The following is a 26,797-nucleotide window of genomic DNA, read 5'->3' as shown; positions in this document are numbered from 1 at the left end:
TTTTGAAGGTTTATTTGGGTAAAAGTTTCAAAAAGCACCTAATTCCCATTTTCAGAATGGGATTTATGCTCCCAAGTGACTTAGGCACTTTTGAAAATTTCACCTGATGTCAGGAAATACACCAGTCTGATGTAAACATATAGAGTCCTCCCCTGTTTCTAGCTACAAAAGTTTATTGGTTCCAGAGAGGTTTATCTCATGATTTTGCTTTATGTATCACAAATAATTTGCCAGGTCTGTACCCTTGCATGCTTTTCTTTGCCAGCAACTTCCGTTCCAGAAAGGTTGGTGTAAGATTCTGCACAAAGAGCTGCAGCAAGTTGGGTCTGGAAAAAGTACATCATCTTGAGAAGTTTAGGAAAGGTTGCTGTAGCTGGAAATCCAGCGAGCCAGTGTTCAGTCCTTCTCTTTATCTCTAAAGAAGCTCACAAACTAACGTGCTGAATGTTACCAGCAAAATCCTATCATCTCAGTGCCCTGGTGTCTGGTTACTTCACCACACGTGATATTCACCCTGTGCAGAGGGCCACAACACCAGGCCTAACACTGAAGTCCCATAGAAATTCTCCAAATAGGCCTTACGTGAGGTAGAACCCTTGAGCTGGCCCTTTGCATGGGGTGAATTTCACCCTTAGGCACAACCTGAGAACAACCCTGAAAATGTGGAGGAAATAGGAGACCGTTAGAGCCAAATTCAGCCATAAGGTCACAACACCCATTCACTGCAATGGGGACTGGGACTGCTTTCGCTATGGCTGAATATGGCCCAAAGGAGCAGATTCTAATGGCCTGTTTTGTGATAAATCCAACCCTGAGCATGAAGCTATGTGGGAGGCTGTTCGTTTTTTTAGCTGTAAATGTGTGTGACCCTTTCAGGGTGCAGGTTAAACAACAATCTTCTAGAAAAGGTAGGCAGATAAGCAGGTCCTATAACAAAGTCAAAGGTCACATCTACACTGTTGAGGGACCCAGTTACAGTGTGGAGGTCCCCCAGCTTGGTCAGGTCTTGGACTTTGCAGGGCTGGGACATGGTTAAAACAAGACTCAGCTCCTTCCTGCAGTCCAAGTGTTTTAACCAGTTAGGGAAGTTTGTGTTGGAACCGGGTCCCCAGCATGGTCGTTTTAATACTGTAGATAAGACAAAAGAGTAACAGTGGAGCATGAGGTCAGTGTTGGTTAAATGCCAGCAGCGTGCTCAGCACAGCATGAGATACAAAGACACAGTCCCTGTCCTAAGGCGTTGAGTCCAAATAGGCATTCAACGGAAAAAGCCTTAGGAGACTCGGAGGAAGGTTTGATCTCAAACTGTGGTGTTTCTTCTTCAGTATATTGGGCGAGTGATGGTATTTTTACAGGTGTAGGTCAGTGTTTCTAGGCTTCCCAAAAAAGGTTGGTTTTGCAGAGGATCTGGAAAGGGTGGTAGGAGTAATAAGTGGGTTTAACCTTAGCCCAGAATGGGACTGAGCCTGCTCTCACTGAGAGGCAGCATGGTCTGCGGCTAGGGCACGGAACTAGGACACAAAACTGGGTTCTGTTCTCAGCTCTGCCACTGCGTGGCTGTTTGGCCTTGAGCAAGTCACTTCACCTCTCTGTGCCCTTTTCATCATGGGAATGATATTTCCCCTTCTTTGTCAAATGCTTTGAGATGTACAGGTGAACAGTGTGGTGCAAGAGCTAAGCACAATTTTGTGGAAATAAAAGCATGTTCATTAGCCACATGAAAGTGTTGCCACATGTGACAGGCTTGCAAATGTCCCTGGTTTGTCCAGTTTCCTGCTGAATTAGATTGTTGACATTCACCCTGTCCCTGATTTTCTATTAAATACCATTTTTAATTGCATGTTGGTTGCCACTGTCCAGTGGATTATATTTAAGTGTAAAAGGAAGGCAAGATGTTATCACCTCACAGATTTGAAAAACAACCCACAGCGGCTCTATCTGCTCTCATCCAGGACTAAGGCTGCTCAGACATGTTCTCCTTGACACCTCTTCTCCAGACTTTATCCTGATGGCACAGGGGATCCATATGCACGCAGCCAGGATCCAGTGGGGCTTGGTGATGTGCTTCCTCTGCTACTTTGGCACCTTCGCCGTGGAGTTCAGACACTACAGATTTGAGATCATTTGTTCTGAGTACCAGGAAAACTTTCTGAGCTTTTCTGAAAGCCCGTCTGAAGCATCCGAGTATCAAACAGATCAGGTGTAACCCTGCCCTCGTTACATGGCAGGTGGGCTTGAATGGTCACGAGATTTAACCCATGACCTCATTACATTTTTTTTTGACAAGTTCATTTTCTATGTACAGTCACAGACGTATTGCCAAAGGGCTCTGAGGGCAGCTGTTTAAGAGCAGAGCAAAAACGCAAGGATCTTTCTGACCAAATCTGAAAACACCAATGTATTTGTAAAGAAAGGCCGATTACTAAGTTTGTGCTAGAGAGGTCTCTCTCCTTAACCCCTGTCCCATTCATCTTAGAAATATCCTAATCCTCACAAGGCCACTGTCAGGTAGGTCGTATTATCCCCATTATACGGCTGGGGAGATGACTTCTCCAGGGTGACAGGTCAGTCAGGGTTAGTAGTCAGGCGTTGCTGGCTCCTACTCCTGCAATCAGACCACTAGACTGCACTTGTCTCAGGTTTCAACTGGTTTTTATTGCCTTGTTGTTGGACAAGGGTAACTTGATTGTGAAGTGAGGAAGAATTACCAGCTGGTTTCATGGCAACTGGACTTAGAATCAATCAGTGGAAGAAGAGAGCACAAACATACTGGCCCTTGCTTAAGAATAGGCAAACCGGTAAAGGTGAGGCCTGGTTTAGGAAAAACTAGACAACTAAAAAGACAATGAAGCAGACAGTGTTCGGCAGCAGATGCCCACCTTGTTGTGGGACTGAGGCAGCCCACCTGCACCAAAGTGAATTTAGAAAACGCATCCCAAAGCAGCATGGGTGGGGCTGGGCTACATCTCAATGTGGTATGGTCTGAGCAGCTGTGACCCACGTGAACAAACAGCACTAGGTCAAAATGTGAACGTTTCTTCTGCCCAGCAGGGACCAAGAGGGTGTTTTTTTTATTTGTAGTGCTTCCATAAAATACTGTGTATAATATTTAGAAAGCTGCTTTTCTCACTATTTCTCACTGACAAGGAGAACCTTGTCTGAACTTAGTCTGAGTGAAGATTCTGGCTCATGTATGATCAGAACATCATAAATTCAGGCAGATTTTACTGGATGTAGGTTTATTTTACTGCTTATACACTAATGGTGAAATTCACCCTTTGCAGAGGCCTTTGCCTCAACTTACCTACTTATGTGCCTAATTCAGCAATGGACTCTGATTGGTTGGATCCCTGCAGAGCCCCCTTGAAGCTAATGGCAGCTGGAATCCACCTGTACAAACTTCATTGAAGGATCAGGGTCCTCAGGCTTAAGTGTGACTTAAATGGTGGACTGGCCTAGCTCTGGCCCTCTGCATGGGGCTGAATTCACCTTAAAAGTTCAGGATAGTAAAGAAATAGCTACAGGCAGAGCTGGCTTGACAAAAACCCCAGCAGAACTCAGATGAGCTTTCATTCCATTCATAAAGGGGACGGAGCTAAACTACCAATGATCTTGGTTCAATGGCCAAAACTAGGAGACTTTTCATAATGTAAAATAAATACAGCTCAAATTATAGAGCAGGTTGAAAATCCAACATTTCCAAATCAGAATGGTTTGGTTTTGGGGAGTTTAGTTTTTTGAGGGAAAAGTCTAGATTTTCTGCAGGAAGGACACGCTCAGTGAACAATTTCATTTTGACAAAAAACCCAATTTTCCACTGAAAAACAGTTTTGATGGAAAATTTTCAACCAGCCCTATGAAATCGATTATTTTGAGGCAAATTCTAGACTTGGTTACCCTGGTGTAATTCCAGAGTAACTCCACTGAATGGAGAGTCTACATCTGGTTGCAGAATTTGGGCCGTTAGTAATTATCTAAGAATAAGAAAAAGTTAGTGGGACACTTCCAGCGAAGGGAATGTGTGGGTGTTGGTCATTAAAATGAAGTAGTGGTGGGTTTACCACCCATTAGCAGAAGACTCAAAATAACAAAGCCAATCCACATATCTTTTTCTTTTCTTCACTGCCAAGGGAAGGTGAGACTGGTAGGAACACACATAAATGGAGAATCTCACACATGTGCATATTGAGCAGAGAGTAGTAAGCTTTTGTTTAAAAAGTGTTTACTGTAAATAGGCCACTGTGACTTTTTAAAAATCAAATAATGCTTTTGTTTTATCATTTTATATTTTGAAATTTTATCAAAGAAAAAAAATGAAGTTTGTGAATTTTTTCCACTAACAATATGCAATCCAAGCTGAGTTTCAGGCTTTTGGTGATGTACTGTACATTTCTTAAAGTATTTCTAATGGTACATTTCAGTACAGCTGAACAATAACTAATGTACACTGAAACATGATCACTGAATAAACTTTTATGGAAAGAATGAGTTTTATTCCCTCCCCCCCCCCCATATACACAGTTTCATTATGACAAATGGAACAAGATGTGAGCAGATACTCACTTTGCATTGAAATACAATGGTACACATCAACTTTACCTAAATCCAATGCCCAGTCAGTCATGCAGATACGGCTGTAGCAGTAAGGATTGTGAATCTGGTACATTTCTGCAGTGTGCTTGGTTTAGGGCGAAGATCACTCTAAGTAGTGGGTCACAGCTGTATTCAGATTAGCTGGGTCTCTCTCTCTCTCTCTCTTAAAACTGGGCAGCTACTTCCCTAAGGACCTGCCATCCCCGTTTAAAAGGGATGTGCTGTCAAGATGCATTTTATTTTTTTGCAGAGACCATCTCTGTGTTACTAGTACCACTGACCTGCCACAGCACTTTACAAATGTACTTGAGCATTTATAACGTTGACTTAATCTTGGCATTCTGTTTAAGGCCCAGTCCTGCTATTGGCTCTGTTAGCGCAGAGCCTGTGGAAATCCTCTTACCTGGACATAATGGGCCCTCCGTGCCCAACTGAATGCAGGCTCAGGGCCCACGTTGGGGTAGTACAACAGGTGAGCCTGTTTTACTTTCTAGTTCTCAGGCACAGTATTGCCAAACTCACACATTCAAAAATCATGATTAACTTAAAAACGAGATTTAAAAATAATCGGGGGTTGGATTAGAAGGAGCATCGTAATCTACACACAAACGCTTCCTAGAGTTACACATGGGAAATACTGGTACGAAAGCTGGTGAAATGCACCTTCTCATCCCAACATGCGACCCTAGGATCTTCACTTTCCCTCCCCCTCCTGGCTTCAGGGGCTGTAGTAACAGTACCATCAGGGCGATAAGTTTACACCTCTCCCCTCCAATCATAACCTGACCCTATACAGCTTCCCCTTGGTTTCTTTGCTGATGAATGCGTCTCACAGGGAAGGAAGGCTGTCTTCTACACACCCATGAATGCTTAGAAGACTCCAGGAACTGATCCCTATCTGGTACATTCTGGGAAAGAGCAAGTCCGTTCCACCTCCAGGTACCTATTCTTTCCAGGAGCTGCTTTGGCTCAGTGGGTCCCCATGAGAGGCAGTAGAGAGTGAATAGCTGCTTTCTGTACTTCTCTGATGGCAGAACATGGCACCTTTTCCCTTCTCTGTAGGGGGCACATCCTGGTAGAATCAAATACCCCCACCACTGGGAAGACTAAACCTCCACTGCTGTGGCTCATGGTATTAGAATTGTCTCTCTCTCTCCCCTGCAGGGGGCAGCCCCCACACGGACTAGGTGGAGACACGTTCTTCGATCCTAGTCAGGCAGAAAGGATCCTGGACAAGGTGGAATCTGTGAATTATACAGATTCGCTATGAAAAAAATTCCTTCCTTCCTTCCTGTTCTGCTCATGAATTTGGGTGCACGGGCTGTTAGGACGACCTGGGCAGAAGTAAGGATTTCTGGGTCCTTTTGTCATACCATGTTTAAGTAGATAAAGTTGTAAAACTTGACATGTTTCAAACCATTAGCCAAAAAAACGGAAGCAGTCCGGTTGTGCCGGTAAAACATGCACGGTGAGGGACAAAGACAAGCACATGTCCAAATATGCAGTAGCATCCATCGCTACCTTTTCTGCACAAGCAAGAGAGGCTGGGGTTTGTGTACATTTTACTGGAATACTTGATGTTCCTTGAGTTAAAGGATTCCCTGTAGGCCATTCTTCACTGCCTCACACTCTAAGCTATTTTACACCCATTCTTCACAGCTGTAGACACTACCATTCTGATTGGATAGTGCTTTATACCCACAGGTGCAAGGGACCTACAACAAGTGCAAGGTAGTGATGAATTAGACCCTTAGGCCCTATGCTGCACCTGTGTTGACTGCTGTTAACAACAGGTAGCCAACTTGCTGCTCCTGCTCTCCTACTATGTGTAGAACTCCCACTGAAAGCAGAGGAAGGTTTTGAGTGTCACACCAATTCCTCTCCAAGAGAAGGCTCACATGGCCTGCAGGAAACAATGGGGAAGGGTGTGGCAGTACTGAAGGAAAGCTAGCAGGTTACAGGTAAGAAAACCCTTCCACCAATGCTAGAGGCTGGCCACTGGTGGGATAATGCAAATACTGGAATTTTAGGCGGAAGACAATTGTACTTTTATTTACCACATAGTATAAAGTGGCGTAGGTTAAGTGGTGCTGTTACATGGTTTGTATTTTTGTAATCATTCATTGATATCAAGTGCAGCAGGTAGTGCCAAAGCCATGAACTATCTTTTCTAATGTCTATTTAGAGCTGAGCTGAGTTACAAGTTAGTGAAACCATTTCTTGGCTGCTTAAGGAAAGTTTCAGGATTATTGCTAAGAGTGCTACGTTTCTGAAATAAATGGAAATCTGGCTCTAGCATGCAGCAGGTCCTGCAGTACCTAGCCCAATATCATAAGCAGGTTTACATTTAAACCTCCTCTTTGGCGGATCTAACTGCAGCCTCCAAACTTCATGGGTCCACATGTGACATTTACCTTTGGCTATCCTGAACATATAGAGCTTAACCTCTTAAGACAGTAATTTCGCTTAATTTAACTTCCAGCGTGAGAGCTACAGATCTTATTGGAAGGGGGACGTTCATATTTCCTTGTAAGAGTCAAGTCTGTGGGAGTGTGAGAAATTCTTTGTTCACAGAATAGTTTGTTTTTAAGTGACAAATGTTGTCACATGGACTTTCATAACTAGATTACCCGGTGGTTGGCTGGCAGAACAGTCAACCTGTAGTAATAAATTCCCTGATAGGAAAGCTAATCAAACACAGGCTTCATGGATGCTGCTTCTCGCACCACTCACAACTCCAACAGACTTTGACAGGCCTCAATTTCCCTGCATTAAAAATCCCCTCCAAAATACTTAAATCAATTTCTGCAGACGGTCATGGATCCTGTACATATCTTCTAAAATTCTCATTACCAACATAATTAAAGATGACACAAGGACAATTCCAGCGGGTGTAGTTTGGTCTTTTGTGCATGTGCACAAGTTCTCCTAAGTGGAGGAAGGCAGGAACAGTTCATTGAAAGACGTGATGAGACTGTAATATGACTTCTCATCGTCTGTTAGCCCTGCATTACCTGGCCTCAGGACCACAGCCACGTGCATGTCTGCTTCTTCTGCAGCATTTGCCTCTGTGGAAAGACCAGAGTTTAGGAAACAAGAAGGCCAATGCAGTTAGTTTGGTGTTTCACATTGGTGGGCAAGGCAACATGTGCCTCCTCCAACCCCTCTGCCTCCCCAGTTTTGGAAGGCATCTTAGAATGCATGAGGGGTCTGGAGGCTGGAATCAAACTGGGTCTCCATACACTTTATAGAAGTGTAGGGCTGGCAGGGACCTCAAAGTCATCAAATCTAGCCCCCTCTGCTGAGGCAGGGCAAGTAAACCTAGACCCTCTCTGATAGGTTCGTTCTACCTGTTCCAAAAAACCTCCAATGAGGGGGATTCCACAACCTCCCTTGGAAGCCTGTCCCAGAGCTCAACTACCCTGATAGTTAGTTTTCCTAATATCTCCCCTAAACCTCCCTTGCTGCAGATTAAACCCATTACTTTTTGTCCTTCCTTTGCTGGACAGGGAAAACAAGTAATCCTAGTCCTCTTTGTAACAGTCCTTAACGCATTTGAGGACTTATCAGGTCCCCCCTCAGTCTAATTTTCTCAAGACTAAATTGTGACCAGTTTTCTTAACCTTTCCTCATAAGTCAGATTTTCTATGCCTCTTTTCATTTTTGTTGCTCTTCTCTGATTCGCTCCAATTTATCCACATCTTTCCTGAAGTGTGGCACCCAGACTTGGAAACATTACTCCATCTGAGCCTCACCAGTGCTGAGTCGAGTGAGACAAATACCTCCCATGTCTTACCAGGATTTTCTCTTTTTAATAGTTCTCTGTTGCCTTACTGTGAAAAGAGCAGAACTCTAGGGTACTGTAGGAGGCAAGGGAACATTGTCTCATCAATATATTTGAATGTAGTTGTGTTCTCACATGGGGGGGAAGTTTCTAAAGGAAAAACTGGCCCAGAACACAGGCCAGTTTGGCTTCAGCCAGAGCAGCAGGAAAGTAAATCCCTGCAAGGGGAGCTGGAGAGCATCCTAATTCCAGACTCCTCCATAATATTCTCCCCTGTGGCAGTCTGGTAGAAAAATGAGGTGGGAGTTCAGTTTATTGATAACTCGAACTCGAATGCTGGGGAAATGGGGAGTGCAAAATCAGACTACTTAATGTTAGGGTTAAGTTTCCCTTTGGGATTTCTGTCTTGTCCTCCACCGCTTGTTTTCCAGTATAAAGTTTCCATTTCTTTATTAAGGAATATAGATATACTGACAAATAAATTTACTCATTTGTTCCACAATGAATACATTGCTTAGAGGCCTAATCTGGGGCTACATTTGAGTAACACTGAGGGATATGTTCTGAACCAAGTTACTTGGGAGTTACACTGGTATAACATTAGAAACTATGCTATATTTATGTAAAGAAAAAGGTCTGGGGAAAAAGCTCTCTGGACCTGACTTTCTACTACCTCACAATGGGTGAGGTCTCGCCCACTTTGCACAGATGATGATTGCCTATGGTGTAGAGCAGAGAATCGGGTCTTCTGAGGAGGGTGCTTGTAACAGCAGCATACAGTAACCCTCATTCTTAGTTTTACGCTGAGCACCTGTAGACACTGGCCAATTGCACATAGACACAGATTTACTACTTTGCACCCAGTTTTAGTGGCCTGCGCTAGGCTCCAGGTGATAGACTGGGTTTGTCTACACGAACACCTAGTTTGTGGCAAGCTGAGGTGTAAATCTACCCCCAGTAAGCGTCCATGTGGACCCTGCTGCTGTGCACCAACAGTTCCCTAGCCTACTTTGATCTACTCCCTTTACACCCCAGCTTGCCACAAACCAAAAGTTCATGTAGACAAGCCCCAGGTTAAATGCTTGCCCTAGTCCACACACCAAGCGAGGCTACGTGATGGGATGAAAGTTTAAGAAAGGAGCAGTGCAACGGACATGCAGACATTCCAACCCTGGCAGTGGTAAGTGCTTAACACTGTACAGTTAGAGAGCACATCCCTCCTCGGCTGCAATGTGGGGAAAAGCAGGAAAGCCAGTCAGACCTCCTACCTCGAGTGACATCTGTCAGGAAGAGAACGTTGTTAGTTGAACACCCGATGCTTGACGCAATCCTCCTGTAACTCTCACTCTCTACCTTGTGACCTATTTTGGTATCGAAGTGGCCATCGAAGAGCTGAAAGATGGAAGAGAGCATTGCTTTTTTAGGAGGATACTAATTCTAGAACCCAGGTAATGAACTACAGAACCCTAATCAGTATCCTGAGTTCCTACCAATGCAGTGAGGGGAATTTAACAAACAAGGCTCTGATCACGGGAAAGCCAGAGAATACATGCCATTTTCAATGATACAACAAATAGACAGAGCATCCAGAGCAGGGTGGCCCCATTAGCTGCGTAGCTTTCTCAGCACCTTTCCTTAAAAATGGCTAAAGACATCCATTTACAAGCTGTGTTGATGTGGAAACAGGCTTTGCACAGTGCTTAGGGGTTGGCTTTCAGTGAGTCTGTCTGAGTATCCAGGCTCTTCTGGAGAGGTGGCTTAATTAGGGGGGATTCTCTCTCTTTTTAAGAGCGGGGCAGAGGAAAGAGATCTTTCTGTTGTGTTAACACCGTCACACTGGAAAGGCTCTTGCTGATATCCATGCACAGTATCAACTGAAAAAGCAAATATGGGAATGCAGTCTCTGAAATTGTAGCAGACTTGACAACTGCAGCTAAAGCCACTTTCTCTTCACCCATCCTACACTTCTAATTTTTCTGTAACTTATTATAGCATCAAAGAATATTAATGGTTAGCACATCACCAGCACGAACCAGTGTATCCTCACCCCAGCTCCGGGAAGGTAGCTACCACCCCCATTTTGTAGATGGAGAAGCTGTAAAGAAGGCTATAATCTTATCTACCTCTAGAATATCCCCTTCTGTTGAGTATCCAAATAGAAGCTTCTGGGCCTCCACGCTCCCTGAAGAATAGATATACACTTTCATTCCTGCTTCCCTCCACTTCCTGATGGCTGGAACCACGTCCTGGAAGAATCTGCAATGAAGGATAATTGCAATATTAACAACTTGCGGACAGCTGCATGAGACAAACATAGTACTGCCCCATGCAAACTGCTTCGTTTCTATTACCGGATGGATTTTTTGGTGGTGGATTTAAAAGCTGCTCAGCACTTCTCCACTGGGGAATTTATTTCCATAACAAATACTACACTCTGACTGACCGAGCAATCTATTCTGATCACTGAACAGCAAGTAGCTACAAATGGCTGTTTCAGACACTTGGCTAAGGCTTCTCCAGCTCATTAAATGTTTGAGGAAAGAGAAGTTCCTGACCAGCCTGATGTTTGGAGGGATTAAGGAAGTTAACAGACCTCTTACATTCTGAAGCTTGACTGTCCCATAAAATAGTTTTCATTCCCATTCTACTAATAATTAGTAGGAGCAACCCCCTCTCATTCCCACCCATTAAAGATCAGCTTAGTTTCCTGGTTCTGAACACTTGCAGCAGGCAAGGTTGGGGGCCAAGAGTGGAAATGAAATGAGAATGCAGCCCTACGATCTATTGATGCAGCTCCTATGAAATGTTCAGGGTTAAAGAACAAATCAGGGAAAAAATGCTTCTTTAAGAAGAGCAGATCAGACCTTCTCCATTTATGGGGACTTGTTCTTTAAGTTTTACAGTAATAATCATAGATTAATTTCATCCATGGCTTAACTCCACTGAAGACAAAAGTTACATCAGGGATGAAATGACAGAAGATCTATTGATAGTTAAGCACCAAAAACCCCCCCAAACTCCAGCTTTGCGGACTGTTGAAAAATGCTACAATGGTGTTTCCATCATCACAGCCATACCAACGAACGGCAACAGGAGACTGGAGCCCATCTGACCAAGTAATAGGTGACACAGTATTCCCGTATCACGCCTTTGTAACAGCGTTCATTCGACATCCACTCTTATCCAAAGAGCAAAACACAGCAGAGCTCCAAGCTCTGTTTTACAATCAGTTCCCTAGTCTGATGATCGGAAGGTGCTTTGTATCAGTTTGGTAAAAGAAAACAGAGAAATCAGTGCAGGTTTTGTTAAAGGGGGTAACAGAGTTAGTTTTCAGCCTTGTGTGATTGGATTTTTAGGTTGTTAAAGGAATAATGAATTTTAAGATTGACAGAAAAAAAAAATCACTAATGATGCAGCTATGGCTTTGACAATAGCCTCTTTCTCCACGGCCTTACACCATTACAATTTATAGCAAGGTACTGGTTTGGGCCCCATCGTGCTAGGTGCTGTATAAACACAGAACAAAAAGATGGTCCCTGCCCCAGAAAGCTTGCAATCAGAGTATAAGACAACAGATGGATACAACAAACCGACTAGGGGAGCAAAAGTTAGCGGACTTTACTGGTCAGCATAAGCAGGGGTCTCTGCCCAGCAGCTGCACAATAACTGTAGAGTTTTATTTTGTAGGCATTGCAGCAGAAGTGAGTTTGAAGGAGGATGAGGTGGCTTTGCAGATGTGGATGAGGCGCTCGTTCCGTGTGGAAGGTGGCCAGTGAGAGAGCATGAAGGTGCTTGTTAGAAAAGCTTAAAGTGGATGAAGATAACTGGTATTACTGGCAGAGTGGGGTCAACAGCTTGATAGCGTATGGGAGATCCTAGAGAGAGCAGGAGTGGGCCAGAAAGGCCCTTAAAAATGAAGACAAGTAGTGTGTGTTTGTTTGGGGTGAAGGAGGCAAGCCAGGGGAGGGGGACACAGAGCAGCATGGTTTAGTGGAAGCAACGAGCAAGGAAAGTGATCTTTGCAGCCACGTTTGGAGTGGTTTTATACCTGTGCAGTGGGGGTGTAAAATGCCACCGCATCAGAATGGCAGCATTTGCCAGCCACACTGTACAGGTGTAAACAACTGCCCAGCATGCGAGACAGTGCAATATCAGACCCAGGAATGGGAGCTGGGTATCTGAAGAAATAGGGGACTTTGAGCTGACATAAAGGAATACGCTTTCCTTCTGAACATTTGTTTACACTACATGAACAGTAGTGTGGCGTCCTCTTTTTCCCCAGTTCTTTGCTACCATGCGCTCAATATGCCACAGGACTTGAGGGTTTATACGCAACGTTTGCTGGTTATTTAGAAGACATTCAAGTACAGCAACTTCAACGTTGGTACCAGTTAACCAAAAAAATTCAAACAGAGCATATTCTGATAGGAACTTGCCCCTCTCATGCTTTTGTTTGCCAAGCTTAATTCCTGCGTCTTGGATTGAGATGTGCCAGGTTTGGTTAGAGGAAGAGGGGATATTCTGGGGAACTGACCCAAGGCCCTAGCTGCCACGAAGAGACAAAGCTCAAATTTTAAGATTCCAAAAATAAGTCCTCTTCTTTCATATGGCCACTTGAAAAGCAACATTAAAGGTCGATGTCCAAGTTTGTCATCCACTCTATTAGCCTCCAGTGCCATGGAATGAATCAAGGTGTCCCTGTAGAAAAGGCTCTTAGAGGGCAGCGGCTCACTAGATGTTTCATGATTTGGGTGTTTTCTCCACATTTGTGTATCAGGCTGTCCATTTTCCATTTGTGAAGTAAGTAATTGCATTGCCCGTGTAAGGTTTTGATGTGGTTCGCTGTGACTCGTATCTTATGTGGCATGGTGAACCCAGGTGGTTGGTCTGTAGATCTGTGATTAGGGCTCGTTTTTCTATTCACGCTGCTTTCCCACAGCCTCCATTGCTTGTTGTTGGGCGACGGTTTCGAGAGCAGATGGGCAAGTCTGGGTTCATTATCACGTAGTCATATTCTCCTATTATTGCTGCTTTTCTTTGGAGGGATGGTGATAAGAGAGGTGTAAGGACTGGAGCCAGACTGTGGGTGTTTGCTTCAGCGCCCCTCTGACAATTCTCGTAAGCATTCAGTGCGCATTGACAAGTTTTGTACGTGTGCTACCTGCTATACTGGTGCTTCACTTCAGCTGCTAACGCGACGGGGGACGAGGTGGCTGTGTGCAAGGCGTGAGTGTCTGCTCCCCAACGGCTCCTTTGTGGATTGTTGTTCCTAGCCTTTACCTTGGCAGACAAAAGCCAGTTTTCAGCATGATCCTGAATGCAAGTGTTTATTAGCTGACTGTACCGAAACAAAGGCTGATATGCTGTAGAGCGCATAAACAGCTGAATGGGTTTTCTTCCTTTGTAAACCATCCCAATGTTTTTACAGATTTGATCAGTTTCTTCCTGCTTCCCTTCCTCCTTTTTACTACAGTACTTTTCCTTTGTCTTCTACCTTTCCCCAAGTTCTCTATTTCCCTTCTCTCTTCTCTGTGCAAGGAACATCCAAAACACCTAGAGACTGGTCATTCTCACTCAGCCATGGAATTGAACCACTAAGCATAGTCAAATATCTATACTGGACTTCAACTGAATGGTTATCCTGATTCTCCGCAGAACTTCACAATATTTTAGCCACCTCACCGTTTGCTGAAAACCCCCCCAGGTATCAGTGGAGATGTGGAGAGCTTGATTTGCTATTCCACTCTCAGCAACTGTGAGATGCCTAGGAATGAAAGTACCTGTCCCAAAGACAGAAGGGAGTTCATCTCACTTTTCATGCTCTCCCTCAACTCCTCCCCAATTTCTTGTTTAGGTTTGTCTATCCACCTTGTCCCAGAATTAATTGTAACTGTTGGATAAATGATTTGAAATAAGGAGGGCTGTTCTCTAAACTGAGAATTACCAACTTGTGCTTTCCATCTCCCTTGCTAAATGAATGAGTCAGTTTTACCAGCTGAATAATAGGATACATATATTTCGCTAACATAACGAGAGAGCCCTCTTAATCACTTGAGCAGAATTGCTCGCTCCAGTTTCCTCACGATGTGTATTCTCACAAGTTCCTATTTCTCAAGTTCTGTCTTTTCCCATAGAGCCTGTGAGTTAGTGTTTGCCATCTTGCCTTGCTGCCAGTTTACTGGTGACGATAGCAGCAAAGTGCTCAAATGTGCAAGCACATACCTGCTGAATATAGTGATCATTTTATACAGGCTGGGGGGGGGGGGGGGAAATCACACTCCTTTGCCCCTCAAGTTTTCCCATTACTCATTGGGATGACTACAGTAAACTAAACTGAATCCCAGGGTCTTACAATTTCCCAAAGTCATTTTACAATATTGCTCCCTAGATCCCATGGGTAAAATCAACCACAAATCATGGATTAGTTTTGCATTGTGCATTCAAGGTGAAAGGTGAGGCTGGCTGAACTTGGTCTTGGTTCCATGATAGTGCTTGGGCTCAGCTAAGACGTTCAGCTAAGAAGTAATCGGATTACATTTTTATACAGCACTACACTGCTATGACCGGTCACCTTCCAGCCACTATGTAACTACTTGGCTCCAACGTATGCCCAAGAAACTTAGCTCAGCAAAATATAAAAGATCTACTTCAAGGAAACTTTCAGGAACAGGAGTTACTTACTCTCCCTTCATGTGTCCAGTTGCATAGGCTGCCCTCCACATGTGACCCTGCAGCTGTTTCAATGCTGTGGTCTTTCTGTCCAGGGACATCTGCCAGTGCACATTGTCTACTACAGCCTGGATGACCTGTTCCACTTCATCTTCTCCACTTCCAGTTTCTAAAGGAATAGGCACAACGCCATCCACGTTGGAATCCTCTTCAGCCTTGAAATTAAGAACAAAAAAGGTGACCCAAGACTGCTAAATAGGGCCCCGATTCAGGAAACCAGTTGAACATAAGTCCATCCCTATTCAGGGCAGCACATAGAACACATCCTTAATTTTACACACATGAAGTCAATCGGGCTTACACAGGTGCTTAACAGCTTTCCTGAATAGGGACTTTTACCAGAATTGGGGTCCAGAAGCATACACTTTAATTGTAAACTACACTAACCTAATTTGATCACTGGTTACCCTACTACATAAGGCTGGACATAAGTTAAGTTCAAACACTTAAATTTAACTCACATTCTTTTTTTAAAATGTGAAATAAAGGCCCCAAGTATTTATAACTGACTGACCAAAACCATTTTGGACGTTAGTTAAACATCTTGGTCTTACATTTAAATATGGAGCCCTTTTTTTAATCTAGAAGATATTGTCCCAGCTGGACAAATTTCAACATACACCTACAAAGAGCTAGAATAAAATGGCTTCACCTAAATCCTACATTAACCAGCTATGCAAACTCAGATTTTCTGAATCCATAAAAACATGGGTTCTCAAAAAACCCAATACTTACCATTTGAACAGCACATTAAATGCTTTCAACACTGCTTTAATCCTAAATATAATGAGTCTTACCACAATGATTTTTGGGAAGTATACAGTTCTCTCCAAGATTCATTTAATAAAATAAGGGAAGGCATTAAATGTGGCATAAAGACTCTGTATATTTAAATAGAAGTTTCATAGATAAAGCCTCAAACTAGATTTTAAATAGTTACAGGATAGTGGGGAATACATTCAGATTCTGCATTTAACCACTACCATTTAAAAACAAAACAAAAAAAACCCTAAAAAGTTGGCCCTGGAAAAACAGATGTTAATATTCTATTTATGTGCTCCCTGTATCATATTTGAGAGAGAAGTCTGGTCTAGTGGTCAAAGCACAGGACCAGGAGCCAGGAACTCCTGGGGTCAGATCTCAGCTCTGTTACTGATTTCCTCTGTGACCTTAGATATAGAGGTAGGTTTTCTGACTTGAGCATCATATCCAGCTGCAAATGGAAGGTCGCAGGATCGAGTCCTAGCAGAACTAAGCGCTGAGCACTCTGATCCCAATTCAGCAAAGCACTTAAACGCATGCTTAACTTTTAGCACATGAGAAGTCCCATCATGGGACTACTCCTGTGCTTAAACTTTACTGGATCAGAGCCAGCGTGCCCAGCACCCTTCAAAATAAGTCCTTTATCTGTTTAGATCAGCTGCTAAATATATAGCCAGATCACCACAAAGAGCTTTCAGAAAGAATGCTCTCAGCAAGAACAGATTCACAGCACCCAGCCTCTGATTAGAATTATGCTGGGCTTCCTGTTCTGCTCCAGTACAGTTGAATTTCAGAGGTGAAGACTGAATCTCCACCAGTGAATTGTTGTGACAGAGATCAGCTAAACAGCCCTTGAATTTAAACATCTTGGAACCTGAGGCAGGGGATTCTACCTATGTAGGTTTTTATACTGTACCCTTCGCAGTACTATCTGAACATCGCTGACTCTCAGTGGATGACTCTAGTCTCTGGACCTTACTCCTGTGTTGGCCCAACAGAGCCAGTGTGGCATTTTAAGGAGTGGGGATGGAAAATGTGTGTTCAGTTTGTGTTCACATTACTGCATCCTGGAAGCGGGGATTTGAATCTATTTATGGCTGGCGTCTGTCAGCAGACATGTACGTTAGGTAAACACATCCATGGAATATTGGAGGGACAGACGCACTCTGTACGTTCAAAAACAAATAAGCTCAGAAAGAAGGGAAGTGCTCCTCAAAGTCAAGTGATAACTCCTACTACTTCACGAATATATGATACGATTAGTAAAAACAGCCACAGCTCTGAGTGACCTGAAGTCCTTTGCAGGAAGTAAACTCTGGCAAGATATAACATGGTTCCAATCACTCACCTGTTTCCTCAAAAGGCTGATGTCCTGCTGGCACTCCTCCTCTTCCCAGTGCATACGCAGGTACTCTTTAACATTATCTCTGATGTACGGAAATAGTGTGTCCTGGTAACACAAACACACAGGACTCATTTAAACTTGCGCACTTACACTCATGTAAGTTTCCCTTACAGGGATACTGCACATATGATTAAAAAAATTAGTTACTGTGTGTACCGTAGGCATTACTGAAGAGTTAAAACTCTATGAAACAGACAGAAATGCTCAGTAACTATTGTTAACGATGACCAAAACAAACACCAACCCTGATGGCATAGAGAAACCCAACAGAACCATAAAGTGCTGTGTGGCTCAAGGTTATCCGAATAAGTGCTTAGAAGTAGATAGGTCATTGAAAACCAAGTGAAAGCATTATGTACATGTATTATTAACAATGAAAAGACTTCAAAAAGAGAAGTTGGTCAATTTTTTGAAAAATCCAATTTCTGATCGAGCTGCTTTCCAACAGTATGACCTCAAATTAAACAAAAGTGTAAAAAAAGCATAATTTTTTTCTGATCTCTTGCTGATGTTTAGAAGGGTCTTTTCACCATGGGGTAGCTGACTGTAGAAGGGAAAAGAGAATCAAGCTGTTCTGTCAAATGCTCAAAGGAAATGAACTGAAAAGAGGCATAATTTTTTTTTTCCCCTCGCGGATCATCTTCTCTTGTAGTGATCTCAGGTGTTACCTGTAACTCTAGTACTAGTGGGTACAAAGCTTTCTGGCAGAAATGTGATTCTTTTCAAGTTGAGGGTGCCCCCTTAAGCAAGCTAGTGAACACAGATTTACCAAACAAGCGCTTATGTAGCTGCAATCACTTAATATTAGCAGGGGGACCAGTTGAAGTTCAGCTGTATTAATGAAAAGATGTCTCATTTGACATCTTAGTGCACGTCCAGAGAAGATCTTTCAAATAACACGACATGACTTTCAACTCCTAAGCACAGGAGTTCAAGGCTGACTGCTCACACACTCAGAACTAACAAGTTATACGAATTTTTTTTTTCTGTTTTAAAGGGGGCCCTTCCTCTTCGGCCATTCTAGAAATGAAATTTGACTTGTGATTTGAGCTAGAGAATTATACGTATTTTTAAACCGGTCTTTTAAGAAAGTCTTACATCGCCATATATTTAGGCTTTCAATTGAGCTCTGCTGGACAGTATTTCTAATTCTAAGTGAAATAAAGCAAGCTTAGAAAAAATGTGAGAGGAGAATTGTAGCCATGATATGGAATCTTAAGGGAGAACAGAAACACAAGCGAGCCTTCTTATCACTAATCATGTGTATTACAGTAACACCAACAGACCCCAGTCAGGACTACAGGGATAAGCAGAGCATGCCTTTGGATGGAGCTGGGAAGTTTATCCCTGTTTAAGTTATTTCACCTTCCTGTTACAAACATTAGCTGTTAAAGAAAATACCTTACTGACTGCCACCATTTTTCTTTCTCTGTCATCCTACCAATTACACCTCAAATAAACCATAAAGACTATTATTTGTATTGCCGTAGCGTAGTACCTAGAGGTCTCATTCCCATTGTGCTAGGCACTGCATAACCATACAACAAAAAAAGTGCCCACCCTGTCAGATTATAATCTAAATACACAAAGTCTAACAGCTGGACAGACTACTGTATTTTGTTCTGGTGAAAGTGACATCTCAGTTATGTGATGTTTGTGTCAAACAACCAACCTGTGGCTCTGAGACACCTGGGTACCGTGATGGATTAAAGAATTTTGGGACCCTGTGCAGTGGCAATTGGGTCCCCCCACACTTTCTCTGCCCTGGGTTTGGAATGTGAGCCTGCTCTGCACTCACTCTGCAGCAGCTCCTGTCCTGTAGGGCTGGCCCAGTTCTCTGCTCCAGCCTGTTGAATGTTGAATCTAGTCTGGTCTGCCCTGATTTTGCTGGAAGACCTCAGGGTGATGATGCAAGGAGAGAGGAGCATGCCAGGGATGTTTGTTGTGAATGGGGAGGGTGCTGCATCTTTAAAGCAACTTTCTCTAAAGTGCTTTGTAGTCATTAGAATTATAACAGCACTGAAGCGTTGTGACTAAAAACAACTTCCCAACTCTACTGCTCTGCTTTCAGGCTCAAGTTATGTCCGTAATTCTCCAATCACTATCGAGAGTCTTTTGTGGTGGTAAAGAAATGAACTTTTTAAATAGTATTTTTAAAATTTTAAATACTAAACTTTTTAGGTCTTTATGTATCAAAGCAGCACAAGAGGGCCCAAATCCATTATTTTTCCTCCTCTGCATGTCCCCTTCAATGTTGTTCAAACAATTATTACTAGTCTTCAGTGTTGACTTAATTTCTTAATGTATCTGTTTGTCAGAGAGTATCTAGATCAGTGGTACGTGTATCCTTGGGGGTACTCAGAGGTCTTCGTACATGAACGCATCTAGATAGTTGCCTAGTTTTACAACAGGCTACATAAAAAGCACTCGCGAAGTAGTACAAATTAAAATTGCATACAGACAATGACTTGTTTATACTGTTCTATAGACTATACACTGAAATGTAAGTACAATATTTGTATTCCAATTGATTTTATAATTACATGGTAAAATTGAGAAAGTAAGCAATTTTTCAGTCATAGTGTGCTGTGACACATCTGTATTTTATGTCGATTTTGTATGTTTTTAAGTGAGGTGAAACTTGGGGAACACAAGACAAATCAGACCCTTGAATGGGGTACAGTAGTCTGGAAAGGTTGAGAGCCAATGATCTAGAGACTACATTGGATTGGATTATACTCTCAAAATTCTCTTTACAGCCAGGTGAGTAAGAAGCTTTTCACGTTTTAATTGAGAACAAAACAAAAAAAACTATCAATTAAAAAATGCTTGTCTGATTTGTTTTATCTACTATTGTTATAAGATTACTACAACTAAAAAGATTAAAGAAAAAAAACTTCAGTTTGATTACTCTGTGCCCTTGAAAATACTTTGTAATGGACAGAACTTTTGTCTAGTCAATTTCCCCTGTTGTGTTTTTTTTCCATGCAGCAGGGGGAGAGAAAAATATTAGAAACAAAAATTTGCAAGGGAATCTGGTGAGGGGTAATATCTGAAGCTACTTATCTGATTTTTAGAAAGTGACTAGATTTCAAATTGATGTCCACTTAAATTCAACAGGGAAAACAGGATAAAATGTATCCATTGTGACAGATGTGTCAAAAATGCAGCTGGCTTGACATATTTATCCATCCCCCATGACAATCTTTGTATTATGCAAAATCTTAACTCTCATTTTAAAAAAAGTGTCTAGCCCTTATGATTGAAAAGAAAGGTTTCCAAATATAAACAGAAATCGACCACTGCAGTTTTGTCTTCCTGACTCTGCAGCCTGCCTGAAAAAATGATAGATCTCCCACACCCATTCATCCAATTGGGGTGCTACCTTAAGCCCAGTGCAACATATCAATGCTAGCACTGATTATTTCATTGCTGATCATTCTAGGGGCTGGAAGGACGCTCAAGGGGTTGGGAACTCAGGTTAGTTGCAGGGAAGGGAATGAAGACAACATATAAAGAGAGTGACAGAACAGACTTGGAGGGGAGAGAAAAAGAACTCAAAACTAGCAGTGATCCTAAAATTGAGAATATCTTCCAATTGAATGGTACAACAAAAGTAGAAACAAAATGCTAAAATCAGAGGCTTAGTTATTACATAAAGAGCAAATTCTACCCTTGATCTTTATGCAAACCTCCCATAACATCAATGAAAGTTCTGCTGTGGGTGGAGGATAGCGCACAATCCCAAATTCATACCATGCCCCATGAACCATAATTTAAAATTTGAGGTCAGCCCTCTGCAGAGGATGAGTCTGACAACCCTGCCCTAGGACACGCAAAAATTCTAAATCCCTAAGCATGCCGAAATGCTCAGCTCCTTACTAATGGGATTCTAATATGAGAGAAGATTAGAAAACTCTCTCTAGATTAATAGAGTTCAGTGAATTAAGCGATGGAAGTGGAATGAGATTAATTATATCGTCTGCTGAAATTACAGCACAAGAGGAATATATATATTCTCTAAGGAGATGGGAAGTCTATGATGGGACATATCTAAGAGTAAGCCATTTATACTCTATAATAAAATTCTCTTTGGAGAATCCAATTGAAGCCAGAAAAAAATCTTCTTGCAACTGTTTAGTGACCAGCTATAAATTAATCAGTGAAGTGGAAAGGAAGGGAACTGAGTAAGTGATTAGTGGCAACCATTCTTAAAGTTGCAAAGAGATGCAGCTTAGAAGTTTCTTTGAGGAAAATGAGTAGTGTGTGCCATATTGCAATAATTAACATAATAAAGCCATTAAAGGAAGCTTTATTAGAGCCAAAGCGTACTTCATATGGCAGATTTATTCAATTTTAAAAATACAAGCAGTAGCCAAGAAAATACACCATTTTAAAGTAATACCGGCAAATTTGATGGTCTAAGGCCAAAGGTACGATATGATTTGGAAAACTGGAGAACTAGAAGAATGAGTGGCAGAATGAGGAAGAAACGGCTTTATACTTCTAGATTCAAGAAATGATATAGTGGGATCACTCTCAAGAAGGCTGCAACTTTGTGGGGGGCAATTCTTGTTTCATTCAATAAAAATTACCTCTCAGGAAGCGATTTCTATAAAAGATTCCACTATTCTATTCTTCAGGAAATCGGTATGAACTATTACCTTCATCCTGCCTGTGCAACAGATCATAGCTGGGTTTGTAACCCGTTAGTACCTGGTTAACTGTAGATACAGGTTGGGCCCACACTTCACGTAGTTAGTACTATAGCCTTGTCTACACTTGAAAGGGTTTGCCCATATAACTATACCGGCAAACCTTCCTAATAGAGATGCAGCTTATACTGGCAAAGGAACTATGTCCGTCTCTACACGACAGCCTTGCTCCCGCAGATGTAAGTGCCCTACTACACCAACATAACTCCACCTCCACGAGAGGCGTAGAGCTTAAGCCGGTGTAGTTTGGGCAACATAGTGTCTGTGTAGAGCATGGCAGCTTGACTGGACTCTGGGCACGGATCTCCCCACAGAGGTGAGAAGCCCTGGGCGGTTACCTCTGTGGGGAGCTGCATGAAGCTGAGAGCCCTGGCTCTCAGCCCACACACACTGTCCCTCTTCAGTCGGTGGAAGCGCTCCTGATGAGGACGTGCACCATTGGCAGGAGGTAGCGTGGACATCAGTAATTACTGGGGGGGCTGTACGTGGACCTAACATAATGACTTAAGTCTATAGTGTAGACATGCCATGAGTCTGCACTGTGGCTTTTGCCAGCTCAGCAATGTCAGTTAAGTGTGATTTCCCACACTCCAACATAGCTACGCAGACAAAATTTTTAAGTGTAGACCAAGCTCAAGTAACAGTGGCAGCTAACTATATTTTACCCTTGTCAATGGCCTAAGCTGGAACGAACGGTCTTCCTGTAGCCAGTTCATAAGTTTTGCTTAGCTGGCAGGGAACCCTAACTGTATCCATGTAACACATTTGTCTGGCCCTCTTTCCTCCCAGCTCTCTGTGCAGTAGGACTCCCAGAGTGCATTGATCAATGTCAGGATGGTGCTGCTGTGTGTACATATCTTTTGGGCTGAGGTATTCTGGGATAGGGCTCTCACTTTTCCAAAAATGCACTGATACGAACACAATTAGGTAACATGGTGGGTGTGGACCAGGAGTGCTGAAACAATTTTTATAGTGGTGGTGCTGAGGGACGTTGAGCCAAACTGTGAACCCTGTATATAATGAAAAGGAGTACTTGTGGCACCTTAGAGACTAACAAATTTATTTGAGCATAAGCTTGTAGCTCACGAAAGCTCTAAGGTGCCACAAGTACTCCTTTTCTTTTTGCGGATACAGACTAACACGGCTGCTACTCTGAAACTTGTATATAATGGAATCCATTTCAAGGCAGGGGGTGCTTCTACACCCGCAGTTCCAGCACCGATGGTGTGGATGCACTAAAATGGTTGTGTTAAGAAAAAAGCTGTTGTGTGAACACAACAGCATTTGTCATTTGTAACCAGGTCAGATGAGTGTCAAATCAGTTATAAAACAAACATGGGTATATTTGTAGCGTCAGTGGGCCCGAAAGTAATGCCTCTTGTTCAGTGTTTGTGAGACATACAACATTGAGGGTTTAAAACTGACAAACTAAACACGGGAGATCTCATATTCTATTATAATTTGGTTTAGGGCCAAATCAACATTTACCAAATTTTTGAAAGCTGAGCCTCCTTAAGGAAAAGAAGTAATTTGGGGCCTCCATGTGTTGTTAAATGCCCACACATCTTAATTTATATATCATCAGCTCCTTATGCCACCCCATAATTATACTGTTGACACCTGCATTGGCACACACTGAAATGAATAGGCAGTTCACATCTCAGCTATTGGCTCTCTACAAATTCACATGGACATCACATTTGAATAGCATCTGAGGGTTGGTTTGTTTTTTAATGAAAGCTGAGACTTGAGAACTACTTGAAGATCCAGCCTGTGGTTAGTCTTTTGCACCTTCTTGTGAGGAAGGGCATGGCCCACTGGTCTATGCAACTCAAACCCTCTCCTACACCACCACAGGCAGAGAGAAACAAACCACACACCAACATGCTCAGAAATACATTTTAAAATGTTTCTCTTGGAACACTCTTGCCCTGATGCATAGAAAACATAATGTGGTTAAAATAGCATTCAAAAACTAAACTATACCAGCAAAATCATCCTTGTGCTGATGCAGTTATACCAGCCAAAAAGGCCTTTTGCCAGTGTAACTGCATCTCCAGTAGGAGGGTTTACTTTGACAGCGTACCTATGTTGTAAGGAACACCTATACCCATAACCAGAACCAACATAACCATGTCAGCAAAATTTGGAAGTGTAGACCAGGCCTAATAAAGACTAGGCTGCTGCCTACAGCCCCCACAAGCAAGATTTAGAAAGTTAGTTTCCTTTTAAAGACCCAAGGTTTTGACCTTGTATATTAGTGATCTACCAAAATCATAATTACAGAGAAGAAAAATGTTGTATATGGTAAAAACAAAAATAGCAACATGTAAACCTATATTATCTTAGAAGAGTGACCTACATGAAAGCCAGTGAGTGAAAGGTGGTGGTGGTGATGGGGTAATCAGTCAGAAGACTAGTGAAACTTGATTTTCTTTATATATATATATATATATATATATATATATATATATATATATATATATATATATATATATATATATATATATAAATTTTAGTTATGATTGGTAATGAAGGCCAGCTTCACAAACAGCAGAGACGAGCAGCCCTGGGACAAAAAAAGGAACCACTCAATATATTGATTGGCTGAAACCAGCATAAAGGTATATTAAAAACCCTAATAAGCAAGTGCTGCCCTTTCTTTACTGAATAAGAAGGTGGATTTTTAACTTGTCTGTAATTGTTTTGCATTTGGAATGGTGTGTGTTTTATTTAGCTGTTTTGGGACAGTTATGAAAAACTAAACTGTTGTTTTGCCTTTATGAGGTCCTGATTTGCTGGCAAATTAAGCTGTAAAATCAGAATTTTGATCACTGTGTTGTTGTCAATGCATGCCAGCAGCAGTCAAACTAACAAGGAAAAAATCTTGGCTTGTATATTCAGTAGGGTTGTTTCATTTTTAATTCATTTCTTTTGCAGACATCTATGTTCTGAGCACTAGCCTGACAGAGTTTGACAGAGCAGCACACAGAGTAACCTTGAACTAGAACTGTGATCCAAAGTGACAACATTCTTAAAGTGACCTATGGTTAATGCTACATCCAAAAATGTATATTAAAAACTCAATCAGATAAACTAAAGTACATGTCCACCAGCTGTGTAGGAATTCCATACTAGTTACCCCAAACCACTGCCCTATTTTCAATTCACTACTCGTGTTCTGTGCGCTAAGCCACAGTAGAGCTTTGCAAACAAGACTGGGCTTGAGGCATGTACAAATGACCTGGTTTCTTGAATACCTGATGATGTGGCAGGCTAGCACTTTAGTCAAAGTAATCTACTCACATTTGACAAACTGCATTTATGTAGCAGGGTGCAGAACAGGGGCTGGATAGTAAAAGTTTATTAAGATGTTATTCCTAAACTGTAGGTGTTCTGTGAGAAGTGAGGGATAGACTACAGGTAGTGGTCTCTCAATGTTTCTATATTTAAATTTAACGTGGGTAGGTAGGTCAGTGATCTAGAATGGTTTCAGGGCAACGATCAGTGGAGCTGCAAAATAAATGAACCCTTGAGACAGACCCCACCCATGCAAGCAGCCAAGGCAAAAAAAAGATGAAAAATAAAAAACACGAGAGAACTGCTCTGATTGGCACAGGGTGGGAAAGCTGCCTCCAGTCCGCCCAGCATCACACTCCGCGCAAGATTCAGCGGGATAGCCATGAAGGGCTTTTCAGCCTTGGCAGGGGCTCCCCTCTCCCACGAAGCAAGCAGACCCCACCACTGTGATGCCAGCCAGCGCCACCCTGTAGGAACTCGCCTGGCCTCAGGACTATTTTGCCGCCTGGCTCCTCGCCGCCCGCCGCCCGCCTCGCTTTGCAGGCGCAGCGCCTGTGCCAGGCACCGTCTCCCCGCGCAGCGAGCGCTCACCTTGACGTAGGTAATCGGCGTGGTGGTGCCTTCGATATCCAGCAGGATCACAGCGACTTCTGCAGGCACCGCGAACGCCACCATGGCCACCCGCGGGCACCGTCAGCGCCGGCGCCGCGCGCCCCCGGACAGCCCGCGGCGGGGCGGGGCGGGGCGGGGCGGGCAGCGCGCGCCGCCAGCGGAACCAGCGCGCAGCCCGGGCAGCGGCGAAGGGAGGCGCCCCACGTGGGTGGAAGGGGGCGCCGCTGCGCCAACCCAGGGGCTGACTGCCGTGTGATTGGCGGGTGAAAAAGAAGGGCGGGGCTTGGCCGTCATAATGCGCTTGCAGGGCGAGGGTGGCGGCGAGGAGGGGGCGAATGTGTGCGGGTTGCAGTGTGCGAAGCTGCCTAGCGCATGTGCTAGGCATGATCGGTAGAGTGCGGTAAACAGAGGGCGGGAGCGGCTCATTGCTTCGAGAAAGGGACAGTATGTAGGGTGCCTGGTACATAGGGTGCAAATAAAGTGCATGGCACAAGCCATAGGGTGCATAGTGCAGAATACAAGGTGAGTTGCATAAAATGCATGGTACCCTGTGGGTAAGGTAGTATCGATGACTCAAGGCTGCCTCACGCAATCATATAAAGCCGAGCCGCTCCTCCATACTTCTTCTCCTGCTCTACACCCTGTCCCGTCAACCTACTGCCCGGCTCTTGTTCAAACTGGCTTTGCAGATGCAAACGGCACTTCACGGAAATGCGAGGTCTAAACCTGGTCCTGAATTTCTCCTGCCCTATGGAGATCCCTCCCTAGTGGATTTCATTTCTCTTAGGCAGAAGTGGTGCGGTTGGTGCATTAATTAGATTTCTAGGTTGCATGGTCCCAGTTGCACAGCTGTGTAGAGATACAGCGAGGGTTGCATAATGACTTGTACTTCCACCT

The 26,797-nt window shown here is 43.1% G+C and overlaps 2 protein-coding genes across 10 annotated transcripts in view; one reads left to right on the top strand and one right to left on the bottom strand.

Moving 5' to 3' along the window:
- TMEM150C (transmembrane protein 150C) overlaps positions 1–4,105 on the top strand; it is a 41,202-nt gene extending 37,097 nt beyond the window's left edge. For all 9 annotated transcript variants that reach the window (XM_073340505.1, XM_073340498.1, XM_073340506.1 and 6 more), the window contains one exon: positions 1,998–4,105. In XM_073340505.1, the coding sequence (XP_073196606.1) occupies positions 1,998–2,206 (209 nt within the window). In that variant the 3' untranslated portion in view covers positions 2,207–4,105. The remainder of the gene's footprint in view (positions 1–1,997) is intronic.
- A 2,524-nt stretch (positions 4,106–6,629) lies between these two features.
- Positions 6,630–26,087, bottom strand: ENOPH1 (enolase-phosphatase 1). Its single transcript, XM_073340497.1, has 6 exons — positions 25,880–26,087; positions 17,217–17,318; positions 15,059–15,261; positions 10,501–10,633; positions 9,646–9,769; positions 6,630–7,661 (listed from the first exon to the last, which is right to left on the bottom strand). The coding sequence occupies exons 1-6, from the start codon at positions 25,961–25,963 to the stop codon at positions 7,522–7,524; spliced, it is 786 nt and encodes a 261-aa protein (XP_073196598.1). The 5' UTR covers positions 25,964–26,087; the 3' UTR covers positions 6,630–7,521.
- Positions 26,088–26,797: the final 710 nt, after the last annotated feature.

This window comes from Lepidochelys kempii, chromosome 4, assembly GCF_965140265.1.
Source record: "Lepidochelys kempii isolate rLepKem1 chromosome 4, rLepKem1.hap2, whole genome shotgun sequence".
Classification (NCBI taxonomy): Eukaryota; Metazoa; Chordata; order Testudines; family Cheloniidae; genus Lepidochelys; species Lepidochelys kempii.
Note: the sequence above shows the minus strand (reverse complement) of the source record. Positions and strands in the feature narration are given on the sequence as shown.

What these genes read in the sequence shown, in the direction of transcription:
- ENOPH1 (XM_073340497.1), bottom strand. Translation starts at nt 25,963, where the DNA reads ATGGTGGCGTTCGCGGTGCCTGCAGAAGTCGCTGTGATCCTGCTGGAT. An exon ending in TCAGCCTTTTGAGGAAACAG is followed by an intron (nt 15,262 to 17,216) that starts GTGAGTGATTGG and finishes CTTAATTTCAAG; the next exon opens with GCTGAAGAGGATTCCAACGT. An exon ending in CAGAAGGGGATATTCTAGAG is followed by an intron (nt 9,770 to 10,500) that starts GTAGATAAGATT and finishes TCCATCTTTCAG; the next exon opens with CTCTTCGATGGCCACTTCGA.